The sequence below is a fragment of the Myotis daubentonii genome, chromosome 1 (genome assembly GCF_963259705.1).
Source record: "Myotis daubentonii chromosome 1, mMyoDau2.1, whole genome shotgun sequence".
NCBI classification, from domain to species: Eukaryota; Metazoa; Chordata; class Mammalia; order Chiroptera; family Vespertilionidae; genus Myotis; species Myotis daubentonii.
The window spans coordinates 147,764,902-147,778,890 of NC_081840.1; the positions used below are offsets into that span (position 1 = coordinate 147,764,902).

The 13,989-nt window shown below is 48.6% G+C and overlaps 1 protein-coding gene across 1 annotated transcript in view; it reads left to right on the top strand.

Moving 5' to 3' along the window:
• Positions 1–11,033, top strand: part of HADH (hydroxyacyl-CoA dehydrogenase) — a 47,316-nt gene extending 36,283 nt beyond the window's left edge. Inside the window, exons 6-8 of the mRNA XM_059661970.1 lie at positions 3,768–3,840; positions 9,185–9,301; positions 10,217–11,033. Of these exons, the coding sequence (XP_059517953.1) occupies positions 3,768–3,840; positions 9,185–9,301; positions 10,217–10,335 (309 nt within the window). The 3' untranslated portion in view covers positions 10,336–11,033. The remainder of the gene's footprint in view (positions 1–3,767; positions 3,841–9,184; positions 9,302–10,216) is intronic.
• Positions 11,034–13,989: the final 2,956 nt, after the last annotated feature.

The window sequence follows — 13,989 nt, forward strand, 5'->3', positions numbered from 1 at the left end:
CTGGCCCAGAATAAAAAAAAAAAAAGAAAAAAAGGAGCGGTTGGGAGCTTCAGTCACCTGTCAGCCTGAAAATGGACCTCAGCCCCTCAGCCAGACTGGCCAGGCACCCCAGTGGGGACTCCCACCCTGATCCAGGACACCCTTCAGGGCAAACCAGCCAGCCCCCACCCGTGCACCAGGCCTCTATTCTATATAGTAAAAGGGTAATATGCCTCCTGGCACTGGGATCAGCGTGACAGGGGGCAGCACCCAAACCCCCTGATTGCCCTGCAGCTCTGTGTGTGACAGGGTGCAGTGCCCTAACCCCCTGATCGGCCCTGCTCTGTGTGTGACAGGGTGCAGCACCCCAACCCCCTGATCGGCCCTGCTCTGTGGGTGATAGAGGGCGGCGCCCCAACCCCCTGATCCCCCTGCTCTGTGTGTGATGGGGGGTGGTGCCCCAACCCCTCCTGATGGGCCCTGCTCTGTGAGTGACAGTGCGGAGCTCCTCAACCCCCTGATCAGCCCTGCTCTGTGTGTGACAGGGTACCGAGTCCCAACCCTCCTGATGGGCCCTGCTCTATGCATGACAGGGGGCAGCGTCCCAACCCCCTGATCCGCCCTGCTCTGTGTGTGACAGGGGGCGGTGCCCCAACTCCCCTATTGGCCCTACTCTGTGCATGACAGGGGGGAGCTCCTCAACCCCCTGATCGGCCCTGCTCTGTGCGTGACAGGGGGAGCTCCTCAACCCTCTGATTGGCCCTGCTCTGTGCGTGACAGGGTACAGAGCTCCAACCCCCCTGATGGGCCCTGCTCTGTGTGTGACAGGGGGAAGTGCCCCAACCCCCCAATTGACTCTACCCTGAGCGTGACTGAGGGTGGCATCACAACCTCCCGATCGCCCTGCTCTGTGCATGACAGGGGGCGGCGCCCCAACTCCCCAATCGGCCCTGCTCTGAGCCCGACCAGGGGCTGCACCTAGGGATTGGGCCTGCCCTCTGCTGCTGGGGTCCAACCCCAGCAGATCCAGAGGTCCCCAAAGGTGTGGTCGGAGTCGGCGAAGAAGGAATGACACAGAGACAGCGTTCAGTTGATCAGCAGCCTAGCCAGGATCTCTAGCCAAGTTCTGGTCAGGATCTCCGGCAAAGTTCTGGTTAGGATCTCCAGCCAGGTTCTGTGTCCATGTTCTCTTGCTAGGTTCTGTCTCTAGGTTCTGTCCAGGTTCTCCAGCCAGGTTCGGTCACCAGGTTCTAGTCAGGTTCTCTTGCCATGTTCTATCCAGGTTCTGTAGCCAGGTTCTGTCTCTAGGTTCTTCAGCCAGGTTCTCTCGCTAGGTTCTGTCTCTAGGTTCTGTTGCCAGTTTCTGTCCAGGATCTTTTGCCATGTTCTTTCCAGCGAAGTTCTTCTGTGTCTAGGTTCTGTGTCTAGGTTCTGTTTCCTGTTGTCTTGTTACATCTGTATTTATACCAGTTGATTCCAATCCTATCAATCTCTATTCCAAAGGTTAGGGCGTTTCTTATCTCCATTCCAGGGAGTAAAGATTATGTAGCTTAAGCATGATTGTTCATAGTTAAAGTGATTAATTACCCGCCTGGCACTTAGTTAAGGGGTTTTATTCCCTCCCTAACTTCAGGGGAAAATCCCTACCTGGGGAAACAACCTTTTTCAGAGAGGTGACCTTGGTTAAAACACATAGTGCCAAGAAGGTGAGCAAACATATTAAGAACAGTATGCCATATATGCCAGGTCCCTTGAAACAGCAAGGATGGACCTGCTTCCAGCACTCTGCCACCTGGGAGCAGGCCTAAGCCAGCAGGTTGTTATCTCCTGAGGGATCCCAGACTGCGAGAGGGCACAGGCTGGGCTGAGGGACCCCCCTTCCCCCGAGTGCACAAATTATTGTGCACCGGGCCTCTAGTATATATATATTTGTAATCCCCAACTGAGGATATGTTTTTATTGATTTTTAGAGAGGGGGAGGGGTGAGGGAGGGAAAGAGAGAGAGAGAGAAACATTGATGTGTGAGAGAAACATCAATTGGCTGCCTCCTGTACACGCCCCGATCAAACCCATAATCTAGGTATGTGCCCTGACCAGGAATGGAACCCGCAACCTTTTTTGGTGTACGGGACAGTGCTTCAACCAACTGAGCCACCCAGCCAGGGCCTGAATTAATATTTGTAAAGTACTTAGAACAATACCAGGCACATAGTAAGTGCAATAAAGTATATTTAATAAATTGATAAAAACGCATGAACAATGTAAGCTGTACAATTTCATAAAATTAAATTGCTTTATTCAAGGATGATGTCTCTTTACATGCCACTAACATTATGAGAGTATCTGTCTCAACATCCTCAAAAACACTGAATATTTTAATGGGGAAAAACCTGTTCCCAGTAATCTTACTGGCAAATGCCAGTTTTGTTCCAATGAAAATTTTTTGTAGCGTGTTTAAATACTTTGTGAGTTTTAGCACTCTTTTCAGGCTCTTTATGTAGACAATATAAACTCTATTTTAAAACGCTGTATATTGTAAGTAGAGCAGATATTTTTCCCAGGCTGCTTTCTGACTTCTAACCTTGTATATGGTGTGCCTCATTTGAGTTTCTCTAATAAACCTTTTAAATTTGAAAAGCATTTTCCCCCTGGTTATAAAGTCGTCATCATTTCATTAATACAATCTTGGTGAAACGGATACAGCTCTTGTATGCATGTCTGTATTCCTGGTAGCTAGGGGTAGGGGATGTTTGAAAGGAGGTATAAGCCCTGTGGCTTGGCTGCCCAGTGTGTCCCGTGCAGTCAGGCTAGCTGTAAGAGTAGTGCAGGGTGGGTCATCTTTAATTCCGTGTGTACGGATTGCCTGGTGTGTTAGAAATGGAACCCAAGGCCAGGGTGAGAATTTTGCCTGCAGGGAGATCACAGCCTTTTTTTTTTTTCCAAAGAGAGGGGCCATTTACTTAATGGAATCAGCTTCACATAAATACACCAAAAATTACCGCCCTATTAGCCCCCAAAAGGGATCAGTAGGTGAACCCACATCCCACACTAGGTCTCCAGGGGAGATGGGGAAGGTTTCGATGCGAGGGAAAGAGTGGAAGGAGTTGTCCAGAGTGGTGGGTCCTAAGTGGCGTGTGTGAAAGGCCAGTGATCGGCCTCACGTCGATTGTCCCGAAACCTGTTCCCAGCTCGACCGCCTCCACTGTGCACCGAAGCAGGAGAAAATCCTGAGGGGCCCAGGAATGGCTCTGAGGAGCCCAGAAGAAGTGCTGCTGTGGGGGTTTGAGATGGAGTGTTGCTTTTTCTAGATCCCTGACCGGGGTGTGGGAGAGGAGAGGAAAGGAGAGGAGCAGAGGGGCTGCCATTGAGTGCCGGGCAATGTGCACAGCAAAACTGTTTCCTGATGTGTCTGCACATCACATAGAAATGATGACTCCATTTCACAAATCATAAAACTGGGCTTCAGGATGATGCAAGGTCAGAGAGTGTTAGAATTTGAGCCCAGATCTGCCTGCCTCCAAAGCCATGCTCTTCTGACAACCCCCTTCCTTAACCTGCCTTTATTTCAGGATCAGGCAGTGGGGGCTTCTGGCGTTTTGTTAAGTACTATAGTTGTTGGATAAATTGTCATGTAAAGTGGAAGTAAGGCTGTGCTGCTACTATAATACAAGTTTTGAAAATGTATAGCTTCATAAATATGGGTAACATAGGGGCAGCCTGGTAACTTCACAAAAGATAGAGTTCAATGAAAACTCACGTGTCTTTTCTTTCTCTGTCTCCTAAAACAGGACACGCCCGGGTTTATTGTGAACCGCCTGCTGGTGCCCTACCTCATGGAAGCAGTCCGGCTGTACGAACGAGGTACGAACGAGGTGGCTGTCCTGGGCCAGGCGGGAGCCGCAGGCCTGGATGTCCTCAGGCAGGGGCTGCAGGAAGGGCGGGCCTTACAGAGCAGGGAAGGAGCCTCCATTTTCTAGCAGGGTGAGTTGGCCTCACCCTGGGCCCTGGTACCTCTGTCGGTGTGTTGCCAGGGCCCCCTGGGTTCCCTGGGAGGCCTCTGAGGTGTGGCTCTGGGACCCTCCACTGTAGTCCTGGCCAGAGCAATTGCACGCCCAGCACGGCTTTATATCCTGGATCTCTGCTTTTGGTTAAAGGGTTTATTGCTTAAAATAATAGTAGTAATGTGAAAATTACTGGGCTAGGTAACCTTCAGTTTTCCTTAAAGCTCTAAATTGTGACTGTGATAGGAAGTAAGTAACAAGGCTGGCATGCACTAAGGACCACTTCTGACAGCCCCGTCCGGCCTTGCTGATGATGCCACGGTGCAGATTGGGTTTTTAACCTTAAGAATAGTCTAAAATGTCTCCTCAGTACTTGTTGATAGACGTATAAGACCTGGGACGCGGTCCAGATTATAAAATGTCATGTAGCCTCCTGCCTGCCTTCCCCACCACATTTCTGGAAAGGTAACTATCATGTCAGCTTCAAAGGCAAAGAGCCTTAATAGGATGGATAAAAAGCAAGTGTAATTGTTTTCAATTACTTCACAAATGCTTGCTCCTGAGCATGTCATTTCGAAACAAAACGTTTCTACCAGCTCTTCCAGAGAGATGAAAGCACATTTGCTTCCTCAAAATCTGCTTTAAATATTAAAACTTTTCTCTGTGTTTCAGGAGAGCATTTGCCTCACTTTTGCTCCAAGATCAAACCAACACTTCTGTGTTTATCTATCAACAAATACGCCTAATTACAGCTCAGAGGAAGCGGGAAATGTTTTGCCCAACCTTGCAAGGCAGGGTTGGTTTTTGTAATGTAATGTGTTAGAATAGAGCATGTGGGTGATTCACCTCCTGATGGTGTTTTTCTCACTGCAACATACTGACGTATTTGCAGATGGACCATGTATCAGATTGTAAGTTGAAAGTCATTTTCTTGTCTGCTGTCCCCAGTCCCCGGCAGTGTTCTCTTTCTGAACAGATGCATTCCCTTTGAGCCTCACCATCACCAGTGGCTGGTGAGGTGAAGCTGGAAGGGGAATCTGACCCTTAGTTTGCCTTTGACGTTGCCCTCAGCACCTGTCATTCTGTCCCTTTGCCTCCCCGCTGACTGCTTCTCAGGGCCTGGGAGCCAGCGCCTGTTCTTCTAGAACAGCTGGGGGTCATGTCAGGGGCGGGGCTTTCTCCCAGCAAGCCCGCTGTGGTCTGGACTCCTCATGTCAACCTCAGGCTCCTTACCATGTCCCTGCTGCTGCCCTCAAGGTTCTGCCCTCCTTCAGCCCATACAGAGGTGTGTGAGGTGCACACCCGCCACCCATTTCCATTGTCTGTGCTGACCTGCCAGCATCTATTCTACTTTGAAACCTGAACCCATTCTGGATCCTCTGTTGCCTGTCACATCTGTTCATTTGTCACTGTTGATTCCTCCCTGTCATCCCAGCTCCCCTGTGCTAGCCCTGCCTCAGCGGGGCTCCTTGAAGCAGCAAAGGTGTTCACGCCACCTCACATCTCTTCCTAACTGTAACTGTCTCTGCCATGTTTGCAGACAGTCTCATGCTGTCCTGGGGGGTGAGAACACAGTGCACGCTGTGTCTGCCCCATGGCGGGGGAGCCCAGGGCCCAGCAGCAGAGTCATACAGTGAAGGCGTACACTCACTCTTTCTCCCGGCCTTGAACTCTTGAGTAAAGCTCTGTACAACACTGCCTTGGGCAGCTCGAGCTGCTGTCACAAGAATACCACAGACTGGGTAGCCTGTAACTAACAAGTTTATATCTCACCTATCTGGAGGCTGGAAGTCCAGGGTCAAGGTGACGGCAAGGTTGGTTCTGGTGAGGGCCTGCTGCGGGCTGCTGACTTCTCGCTGTGTCCTCACACTGTCCTCACGTGGAGATTGCAGAGAGGAAACTGGCTCTTTGAGGGGCTCTCATCCCACTCATGGGGGCTCCACCCTCATGACCTCATCTGATCCTGATCACTTCCCAAAGGCCCCGCCTTTTTATACCATTTCATTGGGGGAGGGGAGGGTTTCAACATAGGAATTGGGGGACACAAACGTTCAGTCCATACACACACTGCTGATACACCTGTGGGGTGAGTGTTCCACACACGGCTGGCACACTGCTGCTTTGAGGTGCAGGCTCAGCAGAAGGGGCTGGGGCATTACAGCAGGGGCTCATCCCAGTCATCATCCACTCAGGCCTCCTGGCAGCTGAACAGCTTGCAGAAAGCCACAGGCTGCACCAACTCCCCATGGTATCCGGGCACTCCACCGCTCTCCCCTTTGCCTCTGAGCTTCGAGCGTCCCTGCGTCCTTCAGCTTCTGTCCTCTTTCTGTCACTCTCATTCATCCCCACTGTCATTAAGGCCTGATTGGTGGAGTCAGTCACCCTCATCCTTGCGGTCAGAGCTCACTCTCCACACCTTTGAGCAGGCTGGTGCCCAGTAGCAGACAGCTGCCCCCATCAGGTGCCACTCTGACAGGCCACGGTAGGCTCTGGCAGGGTGATGGGGCCACAGTCACTGGCCTCCAGTCACTGTGATGTCCTGCTCACACTGTCACTCTTTATATTCAGAGGTTCTGTTGTCATCAAGGACAGTGTCCTTGCCAGAGGGCCCTTTCCCTCACCCTACCTTTCTCACAACTCCACCATGTGTTCTCAGGGCTGCAGGCCGGACCTGATCTGTGTTGCCAGTGTCTTTATGCTCTGGTTCTTCGTTGTCTGGCTGCCACTCAGTTCCTGCGGCAGGGCAGGTGTCTTTCTCCTTCCCTTCCCTTTCCTTTCCTGTGGCGGTATCCAGGTCTTATCTTCATATCCTTAGTGTGCCGGTACAGGACAGGCATTGAGGTCACTATTGCTGAACAAAAGAATGGTGGCTTGCAGAGGTTCTGCTCCTTGTGGCTGTGACCCTGGGTGGTGGTAATGCCAAGCCTGGCTGGTAGGTGGTGCTGATAAGCCAGCAAAAGAGCCCTGTTGGGGCGCTCCCAGGTTCGCAGGCTGCAGGAGATCTGGGAGTTCACTGAGGAGGCTTTTCCTTGTTGTCTAGAGTTAAGGGCTCTTATCTGGGGAGGGGGTTCCAAGAACCCCCTAAGGTTCATGCAAAATTTTGCATGTATGTAACGTTTTCTTTGTAGAGGGCATCAGCTTTTCAGTGAAGTGCTTCACCATAAAGTAAGTTAGGAATTATTGGTCTAAAACACCCCACCACATTTAACTCCCACATAGCACACCAATCTATATGTGTGTGTTTTATTTAGTTCTCTCTTTTTTGCGTCTTTGGCTCTGTTTTAACTCCAAATAGAATTTTTAGAGTTGTGCTGTAAAACTGTTTAGGTTTTGTTTTGTTTAGTGATATACTGTCTTCATATTATTTTTTGAAGTATGTGAGTCTCTGAGTCTGGAATTACAGTCTTTCCTCTCGGGTTCATTGCCTGTCCTTGAATGTAGATTTGATTAAATGGCATTAGGTGAGTTGGAACCATTATGCCAGGAGATTTCTGTCCCTAGGTAGCCTGTATTCTTATGAGATGAGAGAGCCCCTAGTGCTAGTAAATAACCAGCACGTTAGGTTGAGACCAGTAACCTCTGAGAAAGATAAAGTAAGAGGATGGCAGGAGTCCCAGCCCCGCGTGCTTAGTTCACATGCATGGAGAGGGGAGGGTAGTGAGCAGAGGCCTACAGATGTCAGAAGTCCGAGGACATTGGGCACCCGGCACAGGGAACGGCAGGTGCTGAGCCAGAGGAATGTGCGAGGCTGTCATTCCAGCATTCCGGCTCTGACAGCATAGAAGCCCGGGGGTTTAATGACATTCTTTGAGCAGACTCCGCCTTTCAGCTGCCATGTTCTTTCTCATCCCTGGCTTTGCACATGCTGTTCCTGCTGCCTGAAATCGCCTTCGCTGCCTGCTCTTCCCTTGGGGTTTCTCTTTGGGACATTTAGGGCCTGGGCCTGGTGGTAGTTTTGGTGAAGTCATGGTAGTGTGAGTACACCTCCCCATCTTTGCCCACACAGCTGCGTGAGTCTTGAGCTCTTGTTAATGGTGAAATTTTTGGTTTACACATCTGACTTCTCCCATTATATCTTGAGTACTCGTACTCAAGTGCTCTTCTTGATTTTCTTTGTCTCATTCTAAGTCTGGGTACCTGGTACATGACAGATATATTCAAGTTGAATGAATGAATGAATGAATGAGGACACCTGATAAGGCTAGTGTGGATGCTCATTTTGCTCTCTTTGCTTTCTTATGACCTGAATTCAAATCATGATCCTCAGGACCCTCTGGTTAACTAGTTAGGGGAGTACTAATAATGTCACCCTTATGAAATAATTGCCTGGTATTTTCATCGCCTTGGACTGCCTTGAAATCCTTTGGCATTACTTCAGTACTTAATTTGCTTTAAAAAATCGTCTTTATAGATCTTTAAATAGTTCCTGTTTCTCATGCCCCAAAATCCAAAATACTTAGGTATGAAATCTTCTCTGAGCGTTTTTAACATTTTGGTATAATTGTCTCTTTCTTTATGCTTTGGAACAAAATTCTAGATAGCCACCTACTATAGACTCTTCCCGCTCCCGATTTCGGAGAAAGGGACAGGCTGTTCTCTGTCAAGGCCTCCTGTGGCCCAAGGACAGGATGCTAAGGATGAAACTCCTAGGAAGAAGCATATTGGCCCTTGTCTTAGTCTTCTCAGCACATGTTCAAGCTTTCATAGCAGTTCTAAAGCAGGTTTGGGCTTTTCTTCAAACATTATTTTGACTGAAGTGTTTATGTGACTGTGATACTCATTACTTGCAAAACCAAGAAAGCTGGAAAAGAAAAATATATATACAATAAATACAAAAGTATAAAACTTAGTTCTTTTTATAAAGAAAAGTCCATTTATCAATCAGAAATCTGCTTTCGATTCTAAAATCTCTAAATGATATTTTAGTAAATTATTCCAGACTTGGAAATTTCCAACCCGTTAGGAAGTAACTAATGTTGGAATCAGGGTCACGGGGGCTTTCTCTGTCCATGGGCAGAACTCACCTACAAAACAGCTTTGAAAGTCTTGTGACCTGTTTAGCATGTGTCTCTGACTTAAGCCAGAAATCCCAACTCCCGATTATTTTTTGAATGTGCAGATATGCAGAACTCTAGTAGTTCTGGAACTAGCGACCTGGCAAGGAGAACTTTGGGAAGACAGTAACAGGCTCCCCTTCTCCCTAGGTGACGCGTCCAAGGAAGACATCGACATCGCTATGAAGCTAGGAGCTGGGTACCCCATGGGCCCGTTTGAGCTTCTTGATTACGTTGGGCTGGACACAACGAAGTTCATCATGGACGGTACGGCTTGGGATTCTCTGTTGTCTTTCTTCATTGAGTTGAGGTAGTTTCTCTCAATTGTGACTTACAGGCCTGTCTAAAACAGAAATTCTAAGGGGTCTTAGGAGACTTCCCGAAGTCCTGCCCAATGGCTTAACAACTCAAGTTACTAGGTGGTAGAGGAAGGAAAAATGTGCTGGCTCCCTAGCATCTCTTCACCGGGTACCTTTTTTATTTTTAACTTTGCACTTTGAAATAATTATAGATTCACAGGAAGTTTCAAATATAAAACAGACAGTCCTGTTTACCCTTTCCCAGTATCACGCCGCAGTTCCATCACAAAACCACAGCACAGTGTGAAACCATGAAGCAGCACTGACGCATTGTGTCCTCCTCACACTGCAGTCAAGATACCCGGCCATTTTCTTTAATGTGTCCACTTTACTGTGAAGGCTCTGGAACAGGAAAAATAATTATTACAGTGGGACTGCTGAGGTTGCAGGTAGCTCATACTACCAGGTTTCACAAAGAGCATTCACGTGTTCGGGAGGAGTGAGGAAGGTTCTACTTGAAGCATGCACTTTGGAATTTTAAGAGGATGTAAAATACCAGCAGCAACAAATTCAGATTTTTCACATGTTCTGAAAGTTGTTTGACTGTGAAGGGTTCAACCGCAGTTAAACCAGTGATTTCAGGAAGGGTTGGATAAAAGGAGCCAGGCCTCAAGCAGCGTGGGGTGGGGGAAGGCAGGCAGCTCACCTCCTTTGGGGCCCTGGGGCTGCACCAGCTCAGCCTCTCTGCCATGTTGGCCTGAGGGCCACCACACCCAAGGGGCTCTCCCACCTCAAAGTGGGACCTTTAGTCTTGCCCTGGGAATGCTGAGGTGTGAAAATAAGCCCAGCACTTCATCTGAGCCCTCTTCCCTCCTCTCAATAGGGTGGCATGAGATGGATACACAGAACCCCCTGTTTCAGCCCAGCCCGTCCGTGAACAAGATGGTAGCAGAGAAAAAGCTTGGCAAGAAGACGGGAGAAGGGTTTTATAAATACAAGTGATGCACAGGTGCTCCAGCTCCGGGACGAGCCCTGTAAGTTCCACCAGCAGCCGCCCCAAGCGCCCGCGGGAATGCCCTGGGGTCGGACCTGCTCCCACGCAGCACAGTCTGAGATGTGCAATTTGATTGTAATCTGTCTGAAGTAATTATTTACACGTAGCAGGGTTCTCTATTGAGAATGAATTCATTTTTTTAGTCTGTTCATTTCTGTGTATTTTCTAAAAAGCTTTACACCCTTGGTGCCTTGGAGCAAACATTTCTTTTAAACCTCGTCACTTTGAAAAAGCATTGCCTGAATTCACACACTTCCTCTGAGAGCGTTTAGGGGTCATCGCTGCCACTTGGAGGCGTTGGCGAGACCCTGATGTGTCTGTGACGTGCTGTAGGGAGCAGCGTTGCATCTCACCTTTGTGAGGTCTGCTACCTGCAGCTTTGAGCCTCTCCGCACATCCTGGGCACAACGTAGTGTCCTGTCTCTATCCCACTCATCATCTGCTGGACTGGCAGGAACATCGCCATGCGCTTGGTTTGCAGGAAGAGGTTTCATTCACATCTGAAATCTGGATGAGTTTGGTCTCTCTTTTTTTTTTTTCTTTCATGAGAAATCATTACTGCAAACTGCCTACAAATTGACTCTACTAAAATACAATCTTTTAATCTGTAAAAATTTGAATTGAAATAAACATGTATAATTTTAAATGATAACATGCTTAAGTGATTACAAAAGTAAAGGTTGGTGATTTAGCCGAGAGCTGTGCCCCACCGCCTTCGGTCTCTTGCTGTTTAAAGCGGCAGTGGCGAGGAGGAGGTGTTCATGTGGAGGTGTTTGTGGGGACCTGACTGTAGCCATCACTCCAGGTTTCTTGCCAATAAAATCATACTAAGGGCATAGAAAACAATTTTGAAGGAACATCTGCTTCTTTGCCAACAAAGGGAAATAATGTGACATAAGCTTCTTTAATCATTGGCTTGAGAAAGTGTCTTCCAAGATAGAATTTTGAAGCTGGAAGGACATCAGAAACCCTGAGGTCCAGTGACCTCATTAACAAAGACCCTGAGTTATGCGCCCAAGGTCACCAGAAGTTTTGTAGCAGAGCCAGGATTAGAACTAGTTTTGATGATAAAATAAATACAAACTAGCACATTTGGGAATTTCAAATCCAGACTTTCAAACAGGACTGTCCCCAAAATGGGCACCCTTGTTTGGTGCCCTGGGGCATAAGTCTAATGGTTGAGAGATTGCCCCCCCCCACTCCCCACTTCATGATAAAGGGGGCTTAGTAATTTTTTTTTCTTGAATCTAACTATAGCATCATAGGAACATAAATATGAACATGCATTTCTAGCACACAGAGACCCTGGTTTAGGAAACTTTTAGGTTATTCTTATAAAACATTTCCTAACGAGAAAAAGGAAGCACCTGCGGTGCCACCACGTTTCCATCACTAAGGGTCACCCTCGTGCCTGAGCCCTGTGCCCTCAGGCTGGCTCTTGGCCTTTGGCCTGCGTCTGGCCTTCCGCGGGGCTTCATTTCCTTCTCACTGACCCAAGTGCCTACAGGATGTGGGCCTTTGTCCTGAAAATGGCAGGGCTCTTTCTTGACCCCTCAATTCAGGGAAGAGAGAGGACGGCAATGGGACCATCAGCCTGCCAGGATGTGAGGGTAGGGCCACAGCGATCCTTTTCTGGCTGAGATTTTTATATGCACTTTTAGCAAGTCAAAAAGGGTGGCCTCTCAACATTTTTATCATTTTCAAAAAAATTTTCCATGCATCATGTTTGGGACCAGGAAGGAATGTTGAACATTTTCTTATAAAGAGGAGTCGATTATGGGTCCTCAGTCCCACCGAGAGCTCCCTGGGGGAAGACGGCCTGGCAGCCAGGACCAGCTGCTGCCCTTTGATGAGTGAGGTCTACGCTGCAAACTGGACTGAGGAGGAACCAGAGGGCTGGGTGGCCTCTCCGGGAGCCTCTGAGCAGAGCCATCACCCAGTCTAAGTTGGCTTAGCGCGAGGGCGTCCTCTGAAGAATAGTTTTAATGCTTATGAACATGTCTTTGTAAAATAAAAACTGTGGCCCTTTAATGTTCATAAGATTCACTGTTAGTAACAGTTTCTCGGGGGAAATGGTTGGCTAGCTTTGGACATCAGTGGTAAGGTATGTTTCCAGTTCGGGGCCTGTTACATGGTGCAGTGTGGGGCACGGTGTGGCCAGATCCTGGATCTGCAAACGTATACAGTTGGGGGTATAACAGATTCCCCACTGGGTGTTGTAGAGGAAGTTTTCTGACTTGTCAACATGTCAACTTTGAGAAGCTCATTTCAGACTCAACCACTAATTGGTGGAGAGGATAGAACTCATCTGTTAGTCACGGCTTACACAATACACTCTGCTTTCTCTCGTGGTCTTCACGTTACACTTTTCACACATTGAAACAAGTTTTTTTCTTGTCCCACCTTGATTTAATCCCTTTAACATTTCAACTTAAGTAACTAACCAGTTAAGCCTACCAAAAGCCAAGTGTGGCTAATTTTGTGGGACCAATTTTCTTGTAAACAGGCACTGGTGATACATAAATAGTAACCTACAATGTGCTTTGAGCAATGGGAGCATTGCTGTTCTCAACCCACTTGTTTGTGTAAATTATATTTTTAAAATCAGTCTTAATATTTTGTAATCACAGTTTTTATTTCTACAGCAGAAATGTTAACTCCTGAAAGACAGAAAAATCCCGTCATTGGCATGAATTCAATGTTTTATCTAAAATCACCATCTGCAGCTGCTGCAGAATTAACCGGAATACATGATTTTTGGAATGAAACAGACTTGGGTTCTAGTGCTCAGCCCGCTCTGCCTGTGCACCCTCAAGGATTGACTTCTGGGTGCACCTGGCACATGGGCAAAACCATGGCCCCTCGTCCACAGGGCTGCCGATGAACAAAATGATGGCTGTCCCAGGCTGAGGGTGGTGCTGTGTAGTAGGCTAATTGTGACCACCCCGCTCCTCTGCCCAATTTGGAAGGAAGCCAGAGTTCTTCACCGCCCGCAGGCTTACCGAGGCCTAGGTATTTCACATGTGGGGGGCGGGGGTGCTGACTATTGGGAAGGGCCCACGAGTCTTATAAAGGAGAGTCTTAGAAGTGAAGTGCAGGGCCGCCTGGTAAGAAGGTAAGTGGTGGAGCGTCACCCCCCACAGCCGCTCCGCAAGGTCTTCCCCGAGCTCCCTGGGAAGCTGGTCAGGCTGGTCGGCTGGTCGGCTACTCGGGAGGGAAGCGAGGCAGGAAAGCTCCCAGGGAGCTGCAGGCGTGGCTGTCACTTGGGCAAGTTACATTTTGTGAGTGGGTGGTAGACTGGATGATGTAAGACCCCGGAAGAACAAGTGCGGAGGAGAGAAGGTCCCAAGATTTTCCCAACGTGGTAGCTGGGGAAGTGATGCTGGAATATGAACAGAAGAAAAGTTGGGCTTTCATCCGGTCATAATGTAGTTGGTCAAGGCAAAGCCCTCTGCATGGTGGTGGGATGATGCAGGCCTTGCTGGAGCCGGTGGGTGTCTGAATGGGGGTCTCCACGCCTCAGCAAGATGCCTCAGCCTCCTACCTGGGATACCCCACCAGGGAAATGCAGTCAGTGTTCCGGCGACAGGGCCCAGAAGGCG